Source organism: Aulostomus chinensis, chromosome 10, assembly GCF_037954235.1.
Source record: "Aulostomus chinensis isolate RoL2024-O1b breed Wild chromosome 10, RoL_Achi_v1.0, whole genome shotgun sequence".
Lineage (NCBI taxonomy): Eukaryota > Metazoa > Chordata > Actinopteri > Syngnathiformes > Aulostomidae > Aulostomus > Aulostomus chinensis.
The window spans coordinates 20327697-20348794 of NC_141329.1; the positions used below are offsets into that span (position 1 = coordinate 20327697).

The 21098-nt window shown below is 40.3% G+C and overlaps 2 protein-coding genes across 2 annotated transcripts; one reads left to right on the forward strand and one right to left on the reverse strand.

Annotated features, from left to right (window-relative positions):
* Positions 1 to 5434: 5434 nt before the first annotated feature.
* Positions 5435 to 7069, reverse strand: LOC147254801 (dynein regulatory complex subunit 4-like). The gene has a single exon (XM_086215210.1). The coding sequence runs from the start codon at positions 6908 to 6910 to the stop codon at positions 5918 to 5920; it is 993 nt and encodes a 330-aa protein (XP_086071336.1). The 5' UTR covers positions 6911 to 7069; the 3' UTR covers positions 5435 to 5917.
* A 12393-nt stretch (positions 7070 to 19462) lies between these two features.
* On the forward strand, positions 19463 to 21098 carry LOC147254802 (transcription initiation factor IIB-like). The gene is made up of 2 exons (XM_086215211.1): positions 19463 to 19598; positions 20046 to 21098. Exons 1-2 carry the CDS (start codon positions 19584 to 19586, stop codon positions 20784 to 20786), a joined length of 756 nt encoding a protein of 251 aa, XP_086071337.1. The 5' UTR covers positions 19463 to 19583; the 3' UTR covers positions 20787 to 21098.

Consider the following 21098-nt stretch of genomic DNA (forward strand, 5'->3'; position numbering starts at 1 on the left):
TACAGTTACGGAAAATTTAACACATCTCCCTTGATGTTATCCAAATATAAAACCCCAAATCCTCCAGGTGGTCATTAGTCTTGTTTCATTTCACTGATAAAGTTCCGCACAGCGGAGCCGCGAAGACAAACTCTCAGCATAATGTGCTGCTGCTGTGAAATCCACGTTTTCACGCAATAACACAACATCAAATACATCAGATACATACAGATGTTTTTTTCCAGATGTTATCATATAATGATCCCTGGAGTTTACTGTGTGCAATCTTATTTGGTAAATACTGACAAAATATCTGTTTTAGTTCTGAGACCCTCGTAGAATGTTGTGCTGCAATTATATGGGGGGAAATGAGGCTTGTTATGAGAGATCCAGTACGTGTTAAGATAGATAAGGTATTTGCTTAAAAAACCTGACATTTTCATTATCTACTTCCATAGCAGTGTCTACTTCAATGAGCATTAAATGAAGTCTTGTGAAGTCAAATGAAATGACATTAAAATTAATGAACCACAAGTTTGATTGGAGAATTACAGGCGTCTTGCAACATCTAATAAATCATTCATCTGTAGCGTTGGCTTAGAAATGAAAATGAAATGAGGTAAAACCTCATTGTGTATCTGCTCGTTCGGGAGCGGGACACAGAAGCAGCTACTCGATGATATACGATAAGGGCTTTCATCGTTAGTAATGTGTTGCAGGTGAAGTCACATTCGCACAAAATCACAACAGAATTACTCTGCTGCTACTGGCCTCTGGTGGCGCAGCAATAAAGTCAACACAGAGCACTTTGTAACTTCAAACCGGGGTGACACACAAAAAGCAAACACGTGTAGTTTAAGTGCGTCATTATCCAAAGTCATATCAAATATTAATGAAGCACTTGACACAAAGATACGGACAGAATGGGGGGTTGCATTTGCATAAAAGAGAGAAGACAAAACTGAATGAGCGATGAAAATGAAGATGAAGAGACAAGTGACATGAATTGCTAATGATTCAGTCTAAACTGTGGTGGTCAGAGGGGTGTAAATCAGAGACAACATAGCTGGCATTTTAAGAATCAGATTGACTTTGAGAAGTAATGTGTACATCCATCATATTAGAGAAGAGCCAGGTGTTGACAAAAATGCATATTGACAGAAATGTGTTTTTCTGGTTTTGTGTGTGTGTGTGTGTGTGTGCCAGTCCTTGGCTGAGCTATCATGACCATCAGAAAATCATGTCAGATCACATAGCAGCAGAACCTGCATTTAACATCTTTTATTGACTTGACTTATTGACCTAAATGTTTTACTGATATATCGATACCTTCTCAGAATATCTCCAAATGTCAATATTCAGTATTTTATCATACTGATGCTCTATGTGCAAATCAAATTCCCTTCGAGGACAGTTTTGGTTTTCATTCATCCACACGTTCATGACAACGTCTCTTCTATGGATATCTCTTCTATATATATATATATATATATATATATATATATATATATATATATATATATATATATATGTGTGTGTGTGTGTGTGTGTGTGTGTGTGTGTGTGTGTGTGTGTGTGTGTGTGTGTGTCTGCGTAAAAGCAATTTTCTCTCAACAAATGTTTACATTGTCAATGTGTATTCCCAAAAGCTTGCTAAATTTAGTAGTGATCCATGATGGTTTTAGTAACGCAAAGGGGGATTTTTATAAAGTAGATTATGTCATTGGACTCATTTTTATATTGCACCTTTCTGTGGCAATACTCTCAGGGCTGTTGCCTCAGTCACCCATTCACACACACACTGATGGTTGAGGCTGCAATTCAAGACGACAACCCTCACTCATCAGGAGTAATTAGAGGTTCAGTATCTTGCTCTAAGACACTTCAACATGGTCAGCAGGGGAAATGAGGAGTGAAACTGTGACCCTTTGTTTACCAGAGAGCCACTCCACCTCCAAGCCATGCTAATTAGATACATATAGATTATCAAAGTTCCATCCATCCATCCATTTTCTACCGCTTACTCTGTTAAGGGTGGGGGGGCTGGAGCCTATCCCAGCAGCCTTCAGGTGAGAGGCGGGGTTCACCCTGGACAGGTCACCAGTTCATCACAGGGTCAACACATAGAGACAGACAACCATTCACACTCACAGTCACACCTACGGTCAATTTAGAGTATCAATCAGCCTCGTCCCCTCTTGATGTCTTTGGACTGTGGGAGGAAGCTGGAGTACCAGAGAGAACCCACACAGGAACAGGGAGAACATGGAGACTCCACACAGAAAGATCCCGTGCCTGAGCTGGGACTCGAACCCGAAACCTTCTTGCTCTGAGGCAACAGCGCTGACCACTGCACCACCGTGCCACCTATCAAAGTTGTAAGATAAAATAAATGTAAGAAATAAGTAAATGAATGCATGTGTGATGGATATTCAATTGCAGCCAGCCAATCAATTCATCTTACACATTTTAGCGTACTTAGTTCCACCTCACTAGATTACCAAATAGGTAAAACATAAGATAACCTATTAGCTCATGGTGCACTTCTGATGTTCACTTCCTGTTTTTTCCTGTAGTTTTTAAATCTTTGAGTAGGTATTATACAGATATTTAACATATTGATAATGGGTCTGTGCTCACAATATTAGCGATATAAATGTATATGTATATATACATGTATAATACAGATATGAGAATTAAATACAATGTGTTCCCCAAAAAACTCAAGTAGTCATTTGAGGCAAGGAGGACTCTTTGATCTCAAAATTATATTAAATATCACAATTATCAATAAAAACCATATCATCAACTTCTATTTAGTTTCTTATCAATCAATAGTAATTTCTTCACTTGTTTATTCTGGACAAATCCTTATGGCAGCAGTTCTCAAACAGCAACAGACAAACAAAGAATATTTTTACAAAAATGTTGCCCACTTTGCTTTTTCATAAAGTTGATAACTTTCTAGAGGTAAATCTTGTTTTATTCAAATAAGTGGTTGTGAGACGGGATCAAATAAATTATGAGTGATCTTAATATGTTGACATGTTATTATGAGAGGTTGCAGCGTTCATGCACACAGAGTTTCAGATTTGTCCACCAGATGGATCTATTGCACTGTGGGAATGGTGGCCCAGTGCACAGCTTTGGCCAGTGAAACATGGCCCTGAATAATAATTGATCATGCCTAAATTCAGCATAAACTCAACCAAACCTGAGCTTGATAATGATATAATGCCTCCAAGGACGAATATTTATTTTCTAGTGGTTGGTATCATCTTAGTTTTATGTGGGGACACTGGTGCCAGTAAAATCCCACACCACAGAGCATTCAATGAGGTGTCATGTGGGTCAGAGCCTTAATTCTGTATGGAGAGCAACCAGGAGGACAGTGGAGACTGTGAAGAAATGTAGCAAATTAGCTCCTAAGCTCCATCCTGGCAACCAGCGTCACACTAATCAGCATAATGTATTCCTCAACCGTTCCTCGTTTAATGGAATCAATTACTTGTAAAAAAAAAAAAGAGAAAAACTGGCAAGAGAACAACCAATCAAGAATAATGATACATGGATGTTTACATTGGGGATATTGAAGTTGCCACAGGCAATATGTTTTGAGAAAAAACATAATTAAAAAGATACAGCCATACAATTTTTAGAAAGGAAAAACTAAAAATCTAAATTTACCTGAAAAAAACTTTTTTATAAAGGTGAAATTATTATATAAAAATTGCATAGGGTCCGAAAATGTTCATAATATTTATAATAAAATAGAAATATAATATAATATAATATACAACATCACGGACATGTTGATATTGTGTTATCTATGTGTCAACACCAACCATAGGAGCTCAGGAGTTGCCAGGTGCTGGATTAACTATAGAAATAGCTGAGAAGTGCAAGAGGTATCATCAGGTACCATTATCCATCTCAAATAGTATGAAACCAACATAGGAACAAGACCAATATTGGCTCACCATTTCTACAGTGGTCTAAACTGATAGACGAAAAGGGGCTGAAAAGCCATACTGAGATGGCCACTTTTCTGCGGGACAGGTAAGCTAACGGTTGCTAAAAATAGCAACTACTCACACTAATTTTACACTGAGAGGTTCATGTTGTTATTGGTAGTGTGTGACAACACCATGGAATCTATGATTGTTTTCTAATAACTGCTATTCAGACGTTAGACCGTAAATGTTTTATGTTTTACCTTTAATATAAGACTATCTAGTTTGAGTATTAAGCTATGCAGTGAAACTGATGGTGAAACTATAATCAATTGCCATGAAGTGAAAATGATTTGACATTTTGTTTTTGTAATTTTTATTACTGGGGTGCAAAGCAGTGAAGTTGATTGGCTTCCATTGTGCTTGGTAATATTCCACTTCCTCCTCAGAGGATGAGGAAGAGAATGTCAGTGACACTTCTTGTGACTGCATGGTAAATAGTTGTGAAATTTGTCATGCAGATTGTTGACAGTGGCCTGAATAGGGCTCATATCTATGTAACCTAGACATAAACGAGTTGCAGACGTCTACTAAAGAGTGTACTTTCGCCTGGATTCCTGCCAGTAAACAGATTCTCATGAAACTTTCAAATATCTTCACAAATGAGCCACAGAAATCGAGCGTCAGCGTTAGTTCTGTCAGGTTGTGGTAGTCAAGCACTATTGGCTTTCCCGTCCGTCAATCAAACTGATCAATCAGCCAATCTACAGCTGCTCCGCATCAGCTGATCAAATCCCTCGCTTCTGATGGCCCCTCTCAATTTAAATGTCACCCGGCCTCAACTACCGCTCTGCTATCTTCTGGCTTATGCTGCTCTGTCCGCCACGATCTGCTGCTATCTGCTGCTATCTGCTGTTATCTGCTGCTATCTGCTGCTGCTATCTGCTGCTATCTGCTGTTATCTGCTGCTATCTGCTGCTATCTGCTGTTATCTGCTGTACAGTTGCTTCTGCTCGTAACTTGCTTCCCTCCACCTCCCCAGCTCCACCTTGTCGTGTATAACATGGCATAATTCGTTCCATGTCATGTTCTTGCTCTGTTCACAGGGGTATAATTGCTCTTCCAGTCTTAAACTGGGAGAACCTTCCCTCACGCTGCTGGTCCCCTGTTTCATGGTGCTCATGAAAAATTATCAGGAGGCTCCTCTGAACAGAGCCATACCGCCAATTTGTACTATAATAAACAAATCAAGCTCATTATCATCTCTGTGTTTCTTGACATGAATGGACCTGACAGAAGTTCATTTCATCCCTGTAATTGATAGTTTTTTCTCTTGTTGAATTCAACCAGATAAATTGTAATGCAAATTGAGAAAAAAAAGGAAAATAAATTGAATGCAAATTTTGAAATTGAAATCCTTGGATGGATGGAAGGTTTTGAAAAAGTTCTATTTAAATAAAATTGTAATTACTATTTGTGAAATTGGACAGAAAACATCCTCTTTCATTCCAGTTTGTGTTTTGTGATTTAAGTTCATTTCCACTTTGTTTATCTGTGTATAGATGGATCTCAACATTTTTACTGTTATCTGTAATGCATAATAAAGTCATTGATGAAGTCACTTGATTGACATATTCTTAAGTTTATTAATATATATATAGAGTAATGAAATCATAGGGGACATTGTTTGAACATTTGTTGCAGGAAATTGTCTGTCTGCCTTTGACTCCATAAACTCAACAACAAGTTATTGGATTCATGTCACACTTGGGGTGTGCATTGCTGGAGCCTCATTGAGATGCAGTCTAAGGGGTCTGAGATATCCAGGGAGACCAAGTAATTATGAACTTGATACATGGGGTCTAATGCATGTGCACTTCCAGTGGGTAAGTGAGAAGATAAGCTCAGCAGGATGGAGGTGGAAGTTCAGTTGCTGAATCACCAGCACTCTATTCATCGCTGCTGGTGGGGACTGTAGGGTGTAGTCAGCCTGCCTGCGTGTGCATGGCTTTCGTTACAGCAGTAAGTTTTCTCTCCATTTGCTCCTTCTTCTCAACAATCTTCTGCTGCACATTCTGAATGGCCCATATCTGAACCTGCAGCAGCTGGTCACGCTCCTCCTCGGTCTTCTTAAATCCCTCCAGCAGCAGCTCGTTTTTGGATTTCTGATATCGCAGCTCCTTCTTCAAATCTTTCACCTGAGCTGCTGCTGCTGCTTGCTTGGCCGTAGCCTGCTGGAGTTCTTCAAGCTGTTTGCGGAGGTTCTGCAGAGTCCGCTCAGCTTCCAGTAAAGACACCTGGAGATGTTGGTTCTGTTGCTGAGCTGCTGACAGCTCTCTTTCAACTTCTGCCTTCTGCTTCTTCACTTCTGCAAGATCTCTCTTCAGCGCCTTCTGAACTTTCCTCTCTCTTTCTCGCACCATCTGCATTTCTTTGTGAAATTCAGCCTCCAATGCTCTGATCCGGTTGTGGTACTTGTTGCTGAGTTTCATTAGTTCCACCTCGTTCTGTTGCGGATCCATGACAATGTCTGTCCGCACATCATGGATATCTTCCTGTGGGCTGAGCTCAGATTTGAAATGCTGTCTCTGCATCACTGAGCACCCACATTTTCCCGTCTGCAGGGTGCTGTGCTGTCGAGGGAGCATGTGCTTCATCCTCTCTTGGTACACAGAGATCTCAGTCTGGTGGTGCTTTTCTGCCTCCCTGCTTTCCCTGCATTTCTTCATTAGCTCAGCCTGGGTCTTCTCCAGGTCCCCTCGGCAGATTCCCCAGAGGGCCTGGATCTTATCCCTCTCGTGTTGGAAGAAGCGCTTCTCCTCCTGCTCCTTCGTCAGCTCCTCTCGCAGCCAAATAATGTGCTCCTCGAGCTGCTTCCTGGACATCTCCTTGGTTGGACGTCTGTCCATTGCAGACGTCTTATCCCTCTCAGCCTTTTGGCGTTTAGTCATGTTGGTTTTGTTCTTGAGTGACATCATGAAGTATCTCAGACACTCTAAAACAGGTGGTAAAATGGCAACCTGTTGATATGGATAAGAACTATAACTTATTGTGAGTCTACAATCTTTAAATAAGGACAAAATGTCTTCACTTTCTATGACCTCACAAAGCTTCCGTGCTGTCAAGGCTTTCTTCACAAGCTCGCTTCTCCAATTAAATCCGATGTTGTCACCAATCATGACAGCCAAACTGTTACGACCAAACCTTCCTACCTCATCATAGCAAAGACGATCACATGATGATTAGTTCTTACTTTGATGTCAGAGTTCTGACATCAAATATTCGTTCAATTGGATCTCTCGGGGATTCTTACTCTAATGTCTGACTTTGATCTCAGATGGGTCTCATTACAGGGGACATTATTTGTTTTTGGAGTGACATCTGACGAGAGAAAATAATTCAGGACACATGAGCCATAAAACCTTTCTCACCATTCAGAGAACTCGAATGTTATTCATAGGATCAGGCAAACAGACTGCAGTGTACTGCCAAATAGCGTGCAGTGAAGTTTCTGCATTAAAAACAAAAAGGAGGTCGACATAGTGGAGCAACAGAATGCAAATTTGAATTATATTATGTCCAATTTATAGCAAATAAACAATAGCAGTTGGATTCAACTTCAGGACCATGGGGTGATAGAGCATTCTTATGTACAACCCAGGAGAATTGCCCAAAGTGTGAAGACGAACGCATCCATTTCCTGAGTGTGAAGGTAAATAGCTATCCTTCAATCCATGTGTTTATTAAGTAGACTTACCAGAAGTGAAGCTGGGCAGGTCCAGAGTTGGAGAGAGAACGAGGGGATGGGTCACCATAAGTAACTTGGTTTAACTCGGCCTTGAAGAAATGTCCTACCTCAACTCAAAATATTATATGTTTGTTTCTGTATGTGTGTGTGTGTGTGTGTGTGTGTGTGTATGTGAAGGGGGCACTGGATGGCTGGCTGCTAGTAAGCCTTACTTGGGCACTGTAGCATACTGTCTCAAAAGTCATCAAATACACATACAGTGAGTCCAAAACAGTTTTTTTTTTCTCCACAGAGAACATTGTTCTACTGTATATCTTGTATTCTTCATTCAAATAAATTGAACTTTGTCCTATTTTTATTAAAAGAGTCTTCTTCAAAAGGGTGGAACTTGTGTTTCTGTGCAAGGTGAGGTGGGGCTAATTGTGAATTTACAGAATGAAGGCATGATGTCCCCTTATTTAATATGACCTCAAACAGGATTGCCTTGCCTTATATCTCATTTGAAAACATATCTTCGTAGTTTTTATAGTCAACATACCACCGATTCCCGAGTAAACACATTACTTTCAAACCATGTGCCTGATTTATAAAAAAAATCTAAGTTTCCAATGCAAAAATGATGAATGATAAAGTTCTGAATGAAGTTTTTCCAGTGCATTTTGAATTTTCATAATTGTTGCAAACAGAAATTGATGGCAAAATCACAAGGGACTCATGTGTTACACACTAAATCAGATCCAAGAGATGAGACGTCACAAATTACAACGTGAACTTCATTCAGTTCAATGTAGCCAGTTCCTAATTTAATACCGAGATACAGATGCCATTCTAACTGCTTGCTTTCATTTTTTTCTCAGAATCTTTAGTGATGACAATTTTAAAATGGCGTTTTCTGTGTTTGTCCAATAGAGTGCTCCAAACCTGCAGTATTAAAACATCTACTCCTGATCCTGGGAATCATCCAAGATTATACAAATTAATGTGACTGTGCTTCAAAATGATTCTGCATATTATTTTGCACATATAAAAAGGATTGGCCACAACATTAATAACTACCCCCGCACATCACAAAACAAATGAAATATTAAAATAAATAAATCCAGGATATAGTACGTGTAATTAGCAATAGGCCATGAAGAAAACAGTGCAGCAATGATCCAAAATGCTCAGCCACAGACATATTTAAAATAAGCATTACCCAAAATTAATTCAACATATTTTTATTAACGTTGTATTCAAAGCAAAAATATTGTTATCAATATTGAGTACCGCTCTACTTTCTGGTGGATGTTTGACTTTAATTATATATTTCTTGGTATATTTCAACTATCCAGAGATATTTGTCAGCAGTAAGCCAAATTCTTATGACAAAAACTTCAAACCCCTTATAATTCCAGCCAGTGGCACGTATCAAACTAGCCTGGAGCACACAATCAAATCCAAAGTACATAACATATAGCTCAATTAAAATGACAGGGAATGTGTGAAATAGCTGAGAATAAATCAATAAAACACCCCCACTACTCCAATAAACCCTTGTTTGATTTCACGGTTCTTCTTATTGAATGTTTTTAGAGGAATAAATTTGTTTATACCGCTATCGTAGGAAGTTAGCCTGGTGGCTAATACTAACGTCCTCCGAATAATTCTTTTGCAACAGAGAACTTTACTTTTTATATTTACACTAGTGCCACCTTCAGCTGGTAGTGTGTGGAGTATTCTCAGTGCAACTAAAGAGAGTTCTGGTCGCTGATGTCATGCAATCCCGGGATGCAACAGTCGAAATCAAAACACTGTAATACTAGCAAGAAAGTGTGCTGTTGAAATGACTGATACCGTCCCGGTGGCTAACTCAGTACTTCGCTCGTTGCATTAATAATAACCGGCCATAGTGGACAGCTGTTGTGCCCTGAAACAGCAGAACAGTCGAGGACATGGGCGAGCATTCAGATCTGATCAGATTCTGGATTGCTGTCACAAAACTTGCAAGAGCCAACCAGATGAAAATAGACAGCTGGGAGCTCACCAGCACTCCATAGCAGGTACAGAATTAAAGGCTTTCTGGTCTCAGTATCTTTCATTATGTTGCCTGTTATGCTCATGTAACTAAGCTGAAGGACACTTACCCTTCCAGAGAGGACCTGTTTTTTAGCCAGTAGACTAAAAAAACAGATATTGCTCACGAAACCAAATTGCATGTGTTTGTGTGCCTCCGAGCTCCCGTGGGCATTCAGAAGCTCTCAGGAGTAGGACGAGGGGAAGTTACTCTGGTAATTGTAGTCGTATGGATGCGGCAGGTCAGTAATATTGTCTGATCCGGCTGCTTTAATAGTCTAATGTTTTATTGATCACGTTTTGCAATATATCCCTCAATATTCATGGATTTACGTGTGCAGAGTAGTCTGATGGGGCTGGCGTCATTCAGTTTTGCTCATTCTTTTTCCTGCCAACATGTTGGTGTCAACAAAACTCGTCATGTGACGCACAGTTTATATAAGGCCCAGTCAGCTCATGTATGTTTAGAAGGTAGAAGCTGAAATGCGGTTTGGACGACTCTGGATTTAAAGTCCAGGTCTTTGTCCTCCTCGGTGAGTGTTCACATCAATAAAATGGAGCAGTCCACTGAATGTTGTCTTGATTCCCTGTCACAAACCCACAGTCTCATTTTCGGAGCGCCAAAGTCATCTCTGCTTCCTCCACATTCATGTTCTTACGTAACTCTTTTGCCTTTGACTGAGCATCAAACAATCCCATGGCCCTGCACTTCAAATGAGATACTTTGAAGCTGTTGTTTCGTCAGTGAGATTCACGATGACATCAAGATGACTGTTTAAGTTTATTTTAGTTCTTTTACCAAAGACTGGACCTGAATTCCCAGACCAGTATCACGTCTCTCACCTCACTCAAGATCTAAAGTGTGAGGTCACACGCTGCTTTAGAATTGCCAAGAGGAGAAGTTGTACAGCATCTGAACTCCGCCAAAGAGGCTGGAGGCATATTTGCTGACTCTTCAATCATTCAATTAAATGCTTGTCCTCCATGGATCAAAAGGAGCACCATTTTTTTTTTTACATACACCTGACCTACATACTTCTAGTTTTTTTTCCCCTTCATATTTGAATTGTTATCATAAGACTAACCCCTGCAGATTTGAAAAATGATATCCAACTCATTTGACTTGATCTGTCTCAAAAGATGGACGGCGATGATAAAAAGAACACATGCATCAGAGCTAGACACCAGTGCAGGTGAAGAGATGTGAACTAAAGGAACAGTTTGAATCCTGCTCAAGCAAGAGGGGGAAAACAAAACAAAACAAGAAGCGAGTATATTTTTAAAAATAAAAACACAAAAATATAGCTGTATTACACACCTCAGCTGCAATTCACAACATGAGAGAAGCCCAGTCTCTGTGTGAGGCTCCTGTGGATCCAGTTATTCCCAGTGGCAGACATTGCCATTCGATAAATGTGCTGTTTACACTACTCTGCATTCTCCTCTGATAAACAGCAGCAATAAACTGACCTGCTGGCTGACATATTAAAGTTGAAGGTCAGAGCCTCAATCTTGTAGTCTCATCTAAGATATTTAGTTGAATATCTGTTGAGCCATGACATTATGTTGCCATCTTTGGGGAATTGAGGCGAGATCCTTCTGGCGAAAACCTGATTCCCCAATTGGTTAATTTGGAGATTTCAAGGCTATTCTTCCTCCCAAAACATGTTTTCTTTTTAGACTAGTGGAATGAAGGCATCCATAAATACATGTTTTTAATCCATCTGTTTTTTTTGTGTCAAAAATCTTTATGGTGTTTTTTTTTTCCTTCTTCTTCTCCTTTTAGGGGGGGGGGGGGGGGTTGTGGGTTAGGGTGGGTGGCCTCATCAAATGTTTTTTACCCAGGGCCCCAATTTTGTCAGGGCCGGCTGAGATTACAGCTCTGCTTTCGAGGTGTGAAAGGTCAGCTTGATCCCATGTCAAAGGTGAGTCGTACAAGCACTACAATGTATTTATCTTTTAAATTATTGTGTGTACCTTAGTCTCCGACTGTTGGACTTGCACAAAAGGGAGAAAAAGACAAATCATCTTTGCTCAGTTCCTGGATGTACTTTGTATCATTTATTTTTACTAGGTGACAGAACAGTTAATATGTATGTCATATGTGAGTTTACATGTACAATTTTTCATATAATAATCTTGTAAAGTATTTTCCCTTTGAAATATAGTGGAATAGAAATACAAACTTTTAAAGTGAAGAATTTGGCCAAGTTCACTTCATGATACTCCACTACACCCAGATATCCTAGTCTTTGTAAAGAACTCCCTACATTTTATCATGTAGAGTCCAATCAAGGGCCCCGGGATCTGCTGTGATTGAAACTGACGCCAATGATGACCAGGAGGGCCCCCACAGTTTAACAAGAAAGTTGTGTCCTTTTCCAAAAGAGCTCATTGTCATGTGCACCTTTTTCCTGGAGGACCACAATAAAGGCAATCTCATATGCCCCTGGTTCTTGAAGCTTCCAGTAGTTCCAAACACAGTGGTGCTGTGAGGCTTTCAGAACAGACTTAAGCTGGATCGATGATGGTAGCATTTTTGTAGCATGATGAGTATGAAATAGTGGCATATTCTATCATCAATATATCTGCTTTATTATAGGTTGGAGTTATTTATACCACTTAACCTGCTAATTTTACATAAATAGGCAGCAGGTACAGAGGACTACTGAAGTGAAACATGCCTTCATAAGAGAGTGGTCTCGTTGAGACAGGGGGGTGTCCAGGGTAGGACACCCAAAGTCACCAAAGAGAAATCATCAAAAACAAAAAAAGGGCATACAATGAAATACAATTTAAAGAGCAGTGTAAAATAATTCCAATCACGTAACAACAAAATTGATTATAGAGAAAATGCCAGTCTGAAGAGGTGAGTTTTAAGCTGGGATTTTAAGGTGTTAAGGAAATCTAAATTTCTGATGAAGCGACTCCAGCCTCACTTCACGTTGCCTGCATTCAAGGTGAGGAAACAAGGTCATGTGAGATGGCCACCAAATCCGCATCTTGCCAGAGGAAGGAGTGTGAGGCAGCTCTGTGAGATGCTGGACTGTAGCTTGGCCGAGAGCATCACTGCTCATCAAAGCTCAGTTGGTCAAAGAACAGGAAGCTGATGCCTGTGGAGCAAGATGGTGTTCAAGGGCCCCCTCCAGAGTGACGGTGCTGAGGTCTCAGGACACCAGGCTCATCACTGGTGCTGCGGCTGTCACCACCACTCATCTGCTGGCTTTTAGTCCACAGTCGGCTGTATTATCCTATCATATGACATTTTTAATGCTTATTTATGAATGAACAGTCCAATATAAATATTCATTGATTTACTGAACCTCTATCAAATTTTGTAGATGGATTTTCCTGAAGGACCTGGCAATGTCCACAGCTTTTTTGAAAGATACAAAGATATGTTTTATTGTCTTGAAAACAATATTGCCGCTATTTGAACATGACTTGTATGGATGTGGACAGCTTGCATTCTGAATGATACAGGTGTAAAACTCAGTCCACAGGTCTACCTTGCTCTCTGCTACTGGGAATGCTGAGCTTGGTTCTCACAAAGACCTCTGCCAGATCTGAGGATGGCTATCTCCGGTAAATTAGTAAGACTTGCACTTATTCAGTGCAGAACCATCAAAGTATGAGACAACAACAGTCCCCTCCTACAGAGATGTACTGGATCTCTACACTTGACATTTTGACATCCACTGAACTAAATAACAACCTATATTTATTTTGTATAATTTTTTAATAATGGCAACATCCCAATGTATATCGCAAAAGTTGTCACCTTAGTCACACTACATATTTGTTTAGCCAGGGATGAACAGATAGTTGTCATAGACATTAGTCAACTTTGTCCTAAATTTTCTTCATGAAAACAGTGAACGCAGGGTAGATTCATGGTTGTCGTTAGGAATGAGGGAGTACACCGTTATCTGTATCTATCTCTGCACTGGGAGGGGCCAGGGATTAACCAGGGTCGGATGTAACTGGAAGTGGGTTCGGTTTAACAGTGAAGTGTCTGTTATTTGTTGAATTGGTTTCAAGAAATTTATAGGGATCGATCAGACGCTGCTATATTTATTATCTGTTTGAGAATTACTTTAAAATGCCTCGTGGTACAGTTGTCAGCACTGTCGCCTCACAAAAAGAAGATTCCAGGTTCAAGTCCCGGCTCAGGCACACGATCTTTCTGTGTGGAGTCTCCATGTTCTCCCTGTTCCTGTGTGGGTTCTCTCTGGTGCTCCAGCTTCCTCCCACAGTCCAAAGACATCAAGAGGGGACGAGGCTGATTGATACTCTAAATTGACCGTAGGTGTGACTGTGAGTGTGAATGGTTGTCTGTCTCTATGTGTTGGTCCTGTGATGGACTGGTGACCTGTACAGGGTGAACCCCACCTCTCGGCAGTAGCCGCTGGGATAGGCTCCAGCCCCCCTGCGACCCTTAACAGGAATAAGCAGAAGTAAATGGTTGGAAGCAAAACAACATAGCTGACTATTAATTTATGGCAAATTTATGCCGAGTGATCTGGTTCAGGCAGACAGACAGATAGACAGATTACTTTATTAAGGCAGACTGACTCTAATGATAGGAAACCACAAACAAGCTATTATTGATTATTATCTTAAAATAACATTAACAACTTAAGCTGACGACATGATATACCACCACAGACTATTAGAAATTAACCGTAGGTGTGACAGAGTGTAAATGGTTGCCTGTCTATATGTGTTGGCCCTGCAATGGACTGGTGACCTGTCCAGGGTGAACCCCGCCTCTCACCTGAAAGCCACAGGGATAGGCTCCAGCTGACAGCGTTGTACAACAGTTGACTTCTGGTTCAGTATAACTGACTGACAAACTACACTCTTTCACTCATTGTCCATAGAATGTTTCAGATAAAACTAGAATAAAAATAAAATGTGTTTGAGAGAGAGAGAGACAATGTGTGTGTGTGTGTGTGTGTGTGTGTGTGTGTGTGTGTCTGTATGTGCACCTGAGTAAGACAGAATTAAAAGGAGGATTGTTATTCTTCCAAACTGGAAGAGTAACATGCAATCTGGCTAGATAGATAAAATGTATGTGGAAAGTCTTTCGTAAAACTAGAGCAGTCTATTACTCAGCATTAACAGAGGAACACAAGAACAACTTGAACAACTTCAGGTTTCTCTTCAGCACTCTCATAAGGAATCAGGGAATTATCTTTGATCAACATCTTTCCTTTAACTCCCACATAAAACAAATCTCCAGAACTGCCTTCCTCCATTTGAATAACAGAGCTAAGATCAGACACATTCTATCTCAAAAAGATGCAGATAAACCAGTCCATGCTTTTGTCAATTCCAGGCTGGATTACTGCAGTTCCCTCCAACCAGGCTGAATGTATAAATCCTTAAAAACTCCCTACTGTAGCTGGTCCAAATTGCTGCTGCCTGCACATTGACAGAAGCTAGTACAAGAGACCACATTTCTCCTGTACTTAACTAGAACTGCACTGTACTAGAAGTCAAAATTCTCCTTCCAACATATAAAGTCCTCAACAATCAGGAAACTTTATGTCTGACATCTGGCAGACAAAACTTGCCAATAAATGCCTATTTTAAAATGTAATTATCAGGAATAAAATTCTGTTTATATGGTGTTTTTCTTAGACATCATGTCCTTGTGTATCCAGTTGAGGACTCCCCATGTCACACTCCACACAGGGTACTGAAAAGACCAGCGCATGGGCACCAAAATCGAGTAGTAAGATAAGACTGCAGCAAATTAGGATAGTTTGGATAACCTAACAAGTTTAGATAACCTAGCTTAATTATTAGCTACCTTGCCAAACTATTAAACTGAGTCAAACATGGCACCATGAATAATGTAACGGTAATGTTACAGTACCTCAAAGTAATATTACACATACTCAGGCAGCTGCATGTTCAGACTAGATAAGACTGGGGCAAATTAGAATAATTTGGATAACCTAGCTTGTTTGGATTAATTATGAGCTACCTTGCTAAACTATTTAACAGTCAGTCACCATGAATGTATTACCTGGTGAATGTTGACACTGTCAGAAAAACTCTTTCATGTTTACCGGTTTGGGTGTTGCCCTTCCATATAAATCTTTGTAACAAGCGTTTGGAACTATATTTAAGCAATCAAAAGCTGGCATTTTGTCTTTTTTTATATGAAAAATGTCAAAAATTTAATCCGCTGATATATCTGTTATCAGGATTTTTTCCCTGATATCAAAATTTACATTGGCCCCAAAAAATCCTTATATTCATACAAGACTGCTCCTGACATTGATTTTCTTTTTTTCTTTAATATACGGTAGTCAATATCCATCCATCCATTTTCTTCTGCTTATCCTGTTAAGGGTCGTGGGGGTGGGGCTGGAGCTTATTCCAGTGGCTTTCAGGTGAGAGGCAGGGTTCACCCTGGACAGGTCACCAGTCCATCACAGGACCAACACATATAGACAGACAACCATTCACTCTCACAGTCACACCTACAGTCAGTTTAGAGTATCAGTCAGCCTCGTCCCCTCTTGATGTCTTTGGACTGTGGGAGGAAGCTGGAGTACCAGAGAGAACCCTCACAGGAACAGGGAGAACATGCAGACTCTGCAGGACTTGAAACCGGAACCTTCTTGCTGTGAGGTGACAGTGCTAACCACTGCACCACCGTGCTGCCTAAAGTCAATATATTGTTTAATATTAACTATAATTTACCAATGCTGTATCCCACAGATGACTTTTCAGAATACTGACAGTGTAATTCATTTTCACACTGTTGTATAATTTCCCTCAAGCTTTTCAGCCAAGATTGATCTCCACCTGTTATCATTTTCGAACTACTTTTCACCCACTATGTAGGCTATCTTTGCATATCCTTTCCACTTTGTCTATACTAGCAGTCATGTTCATTGTATTTGATTATACACATAATTTACCATTACAGTTTGTGAGCATCAAATTTGTCCTTTTGCAGTTAAGTTAAAAACCATATACATTTTTATCTTCTCAAAGTGACAAACTTTAAACATGAATTCCACCAGCAAGAAAGACATTTGCTTAATTGAACAAACTACACAAGACCACAAATTGCATTGAACAAGATATTTAAAATAGGGATGGCTTCATACACCCTACAACTAAATATTTGGCCTTAAGTCTTTATCAGAGGAACCATGCACAGAACAGCTGGGCACAAACAGACACATGTAGATTGGGTTTAGACAAAAGAGCAAATTTATTCCGGCCAGGGTTCAGTACAGAGGTAGTCAGCCCAGGCCCCACCGGCAAAAGCATCTGGGGGTCAAGAGGCAAAAAGGCAAGGTCAAAAATACAAGCAAGCAAGGCCGAACACAAGCAGCCTGTGACTATGATAACTGCTATGAGAAATGCTGGGCCACGGACTGTAAAGTACAACCAACTGGCGACAAGATAGTGAGTGACATGAGGTTAAATACAAGAGGTAATCAGAAAAGATGGGAAACAGGCAGGGAGGACAATCAGGAAGCAGGTGTGACGAGACGGGGGAAGGGCATGCAGGAGGTGGCTCTTGAACAGAGGCAAAGTGTTATTGACTTCAAAATAAAACAGGAACGATAAGACATAAAATGTTAAATGTGCAGAAATGAACAAAGACTTGGCGTACATGACAGTCTTGGATCTCACACACACACACACACACACACACACACACACACACACACACACACACACACACACACGGAAGTGACAATCACTCAGCTGAAATGTTGCTCATTTGATCCTGTAGAAATTGCAGCCTCGCGGGGTTAGCAATGGTCTCCCATGCTTCCACAGGTCAAATCTGAAACCAAAATGAATTATCTGATGTTGTAAATTCCTCTGATGATCCACATTTATTCTTCTAATCTCATCATTTGTCACTGATGCACTCCCCAATAATGTGTTCAGTACACAGAAACAACCCTGCTAGTTTCAAGCTAGCTGTGCAATCTGTAGGTTGTCTGCACTAAAACGAGACATTATTTGATCTTGGATATACATATGGGCGGTGGTGCAGTAGTCAGCACTGTTGCCTCACAGCAAGAAGCTTCCGGGTTTGAGCCCCAGCTCGAGCACGGGATCTGTCTGTTAGGAGTCTGCATGTTCTCCCTGTTCCTGTGTGGGTTCTCTCTGGTGCTCCAGCTTCCTCCCACAGTCCAAAGACATCAAGAGGGGACGAGGCTGATTGATACTCTAAATTGACTGTAGGTGTGACTGTGAGTGTGAATGGTTGTCTGTCTATATGTGTTGGCCCTGCGATGGACTGGTGACCTGTCGCCCGCCTCTCGCTAGTAGCCGCTGGGATAGGCTCCAGCCCCCCTGCGACCCTTAACAGGAATAAGCAGAAGTAAATGGATGGAAGCAAAACAACATAGCTGACTATTAATTTATGGCAAATTTAGAGTGATCTGGTTCAGGCAGATTGACTCTAATGATAGGAAACCACAAACAAGCTGTTATTGATTATCATCTTAAAATAACATCAGCAGCTAAAGCTGACGACATGATATACCACCACAGACTAAAATCAGCAGAGAATTGCTAATGCATTCAAATTTAAGAATACATGCATTCATTTAATCAATTTACTGACAAGTGAGCGCCGGACGCGATGAAAATGAATGGATCACAACATTGGAACTCTGCTGTTTGGAGCGATTGGAAACCCCATGGCAGCTGCACTTCCACATTCCAGTTTTTGAATGGACAAATTACAACTGATGTTTTACTAAATAATGACTGGTCTTTTTTTTTGTCACCTTTCACCTGCACAGTCGATCTAAGAGGAAGACATGAACTTAATATTTACATTCATCAATTACATTGTTGTTGTTACATTACAAATATAATAATAAAGTAATTTTGTATTAGGGGTTGATTGATTGTCAACTTTTCAGGTTAGACATGATAATAATTTCTCATTATCAGTACCGGCATATTTTTAATCAGTCAGCTATTTTTTTCTCCCATTAATGTTCCAGAAGGGGATTAAAAAAAAAACTTAAATAATTGTTCTGATTACGTCTGTAAAATATGACTGAGAATTTTATCCTTCATTCCATTCAGTGTAACACAGATGGGCACTTTCACAAAAATGGAAAAGTCCAAAAACCCTAGTTCAGTGCCTGGATGTCTTTTGGATTGTGTAGCTGCTATCTGGTTTCATAAAAAGCCACCAAGTGAGCTATATTTTTTTAAAATGTGAGATCCATGGCATATACTGTCATCAACTCCTTTATGGTAAAATTCAAAAAATGTATATACAATTTATATATATTTTATGAGTAATACTTACATGCTTCTGGCATTGGTGTGGGGAGCGATGAATGCTGACCAACAGATGATCATCTAATTTCCTCTGTTTGGTGAGACAGGCTTCCATTGTTTGTGTTTGTTTGTTTTGTTTTGTTTTTGTAGTTGGGCTTGAAACCCACCTGGAGCTGGCAACCCAAGCCCACTGCCTAAAGTCCGATCAAAGTCTGAACACAGCTTTGATGCAACGTGACACCTACGTCAAAGATTAAAGCCAGATCAAAGTCAGAACACAGAGATGAAAATCAAAGATTAGTTGCTGTGCTTTTGTGACTTCACATAGACCAGTGATGTCACGATGCCAAAAATCTGACTGTGACCCCACAATGACAAAGAAAAAGAAAATTCTGACAGTGTTATATAAAGCTCACAGCGTCATCATTAACTACATGTAAACTCTGCTGCATTTTCACAAGAACTGACCTCAAGCATTTGGTTCCAGCAGAAGTTAGACATCAAAATACCTGTGAATCCAATTAGACCCTGAGACAGACATCTAAATTTGTTGAAAAATGTCTCACATTCTGGTAAGTCTTTTGTAGTTCTGTAAGTAATGATTATTGATATATAATATACTGCATTAATAATTATTCCACAATTTCAAATGTGCAACAAGTGAAAACCAAGTACATTAACCTTTCACTGTGGCTAGTATTTAAGGTTTGACATGAAGAAGCTATGGTAAAAAGCTATGGAGATAGGGTTGCCTTTTAGTTACACATGGAACTAATGAAAAAAGTACTTTATGTAGGTATAATAATACAGTATGAAAGTATTTGTAGTTTGTGGTTTATTTGTCAAGCTGGTTGAACTGGAGTTTATTTTTACTACTTCACAAGACAGTTTAAATTGATGTTAAATGTCATTTTTTTAGTTAATGAGTGCAGTTTTTTTCACTTCACGATACTTCAATACAACCAAATGTCCCATTTCAAAAAAAGTTTGTCAATAACTCATTATATTTTATCATACAGAATCAAACCAAGCGTCCAGGGATAAGCCATGCTCAAAGAAGGATGGTCAATGAGAGCCCGGTGAGCCATGGCCAACCGAGGAACAATGGAATGGTGTCTTTCGCTGGCAGGGCCCAGTGTAATGACCACCCTGCTGCTTCGCTGGTGGAGGACCACAAGGCAGGGGACTTGATATGCACTCAGTGTGGCCGCATAGTGGTCGAACGTCTTATTGACACTGGTCCAGAGTGGAGAACCTTCCAGAATAAGAGTGATCCCTCCAGAGTCGGATACGCTGAGGATCCACTGCTTGAAGAGGACCTTGGGTCTCTCATCAGGGGACCAGGTGCAGCCAAGTACTTTCAATACTCAATGAAGAGGAAGGCTAACAACGCCTTTTACAGGGCCTCAAGGGATCTTGAAAATCGGGTAGCCAGTCTTCACCTCCCCGAAATCATCACCCACACTGGACGGAGATTATTAAAGCGGGCTTATGGGCAGGAGGACCTGCATAAGCATAACGACAGCGATGTACTGATTTCAGCCTGCCTTTACCTAGCCTGCAAACAAGAGGGTTCACCAAAATCTCTGTCTGAGATCTCCGCCATCTCCCACTCTTCCAGGAGGAGGCTTTACAAATGTGTGAAGAGTATCTGCATGTCACTGAAAATCCAACTGCCAAGCAGCTCCACTGCTGCTGAAAGCACATCCAGGAATCCGCCACCCTCAATACAGCGGCTGTGGAGGAAGATGGGGTTCTAAGGACCCACTTACCATGCTAAGTTACCTTAGCACCCACCTGTATGGCATCTAAGAAGAGGGTCCTTAAAGACACGAGCCTCATCACTGCTGTTGCAGCTGCCATTGTTCGACTGTAATCCTTCATCTTGCCTCCTGCTGTAGTCTGCATAGTATTTTATTGTTTTATTTATTGACCCTGTGTATAATAAAGACTGATGGATTTGAATTTTGTGGATTTGATTTCTTGAAAGACCGAATAACATCCACAGCTTTTTTAGTTTAAGCTACCACCAAAGACTTCTTTAAGATTTGAGGACAGTTATTTCCTGCAGA

Coding starts and splice junctions, on each gene's coding strand:
- LOC147254801 (XM_086215210.1), bottom strand. CDS start 6,910: ATGATGTCACTCAAGAACAAAACCAACATGACTAAACGCCAAAAGGCT.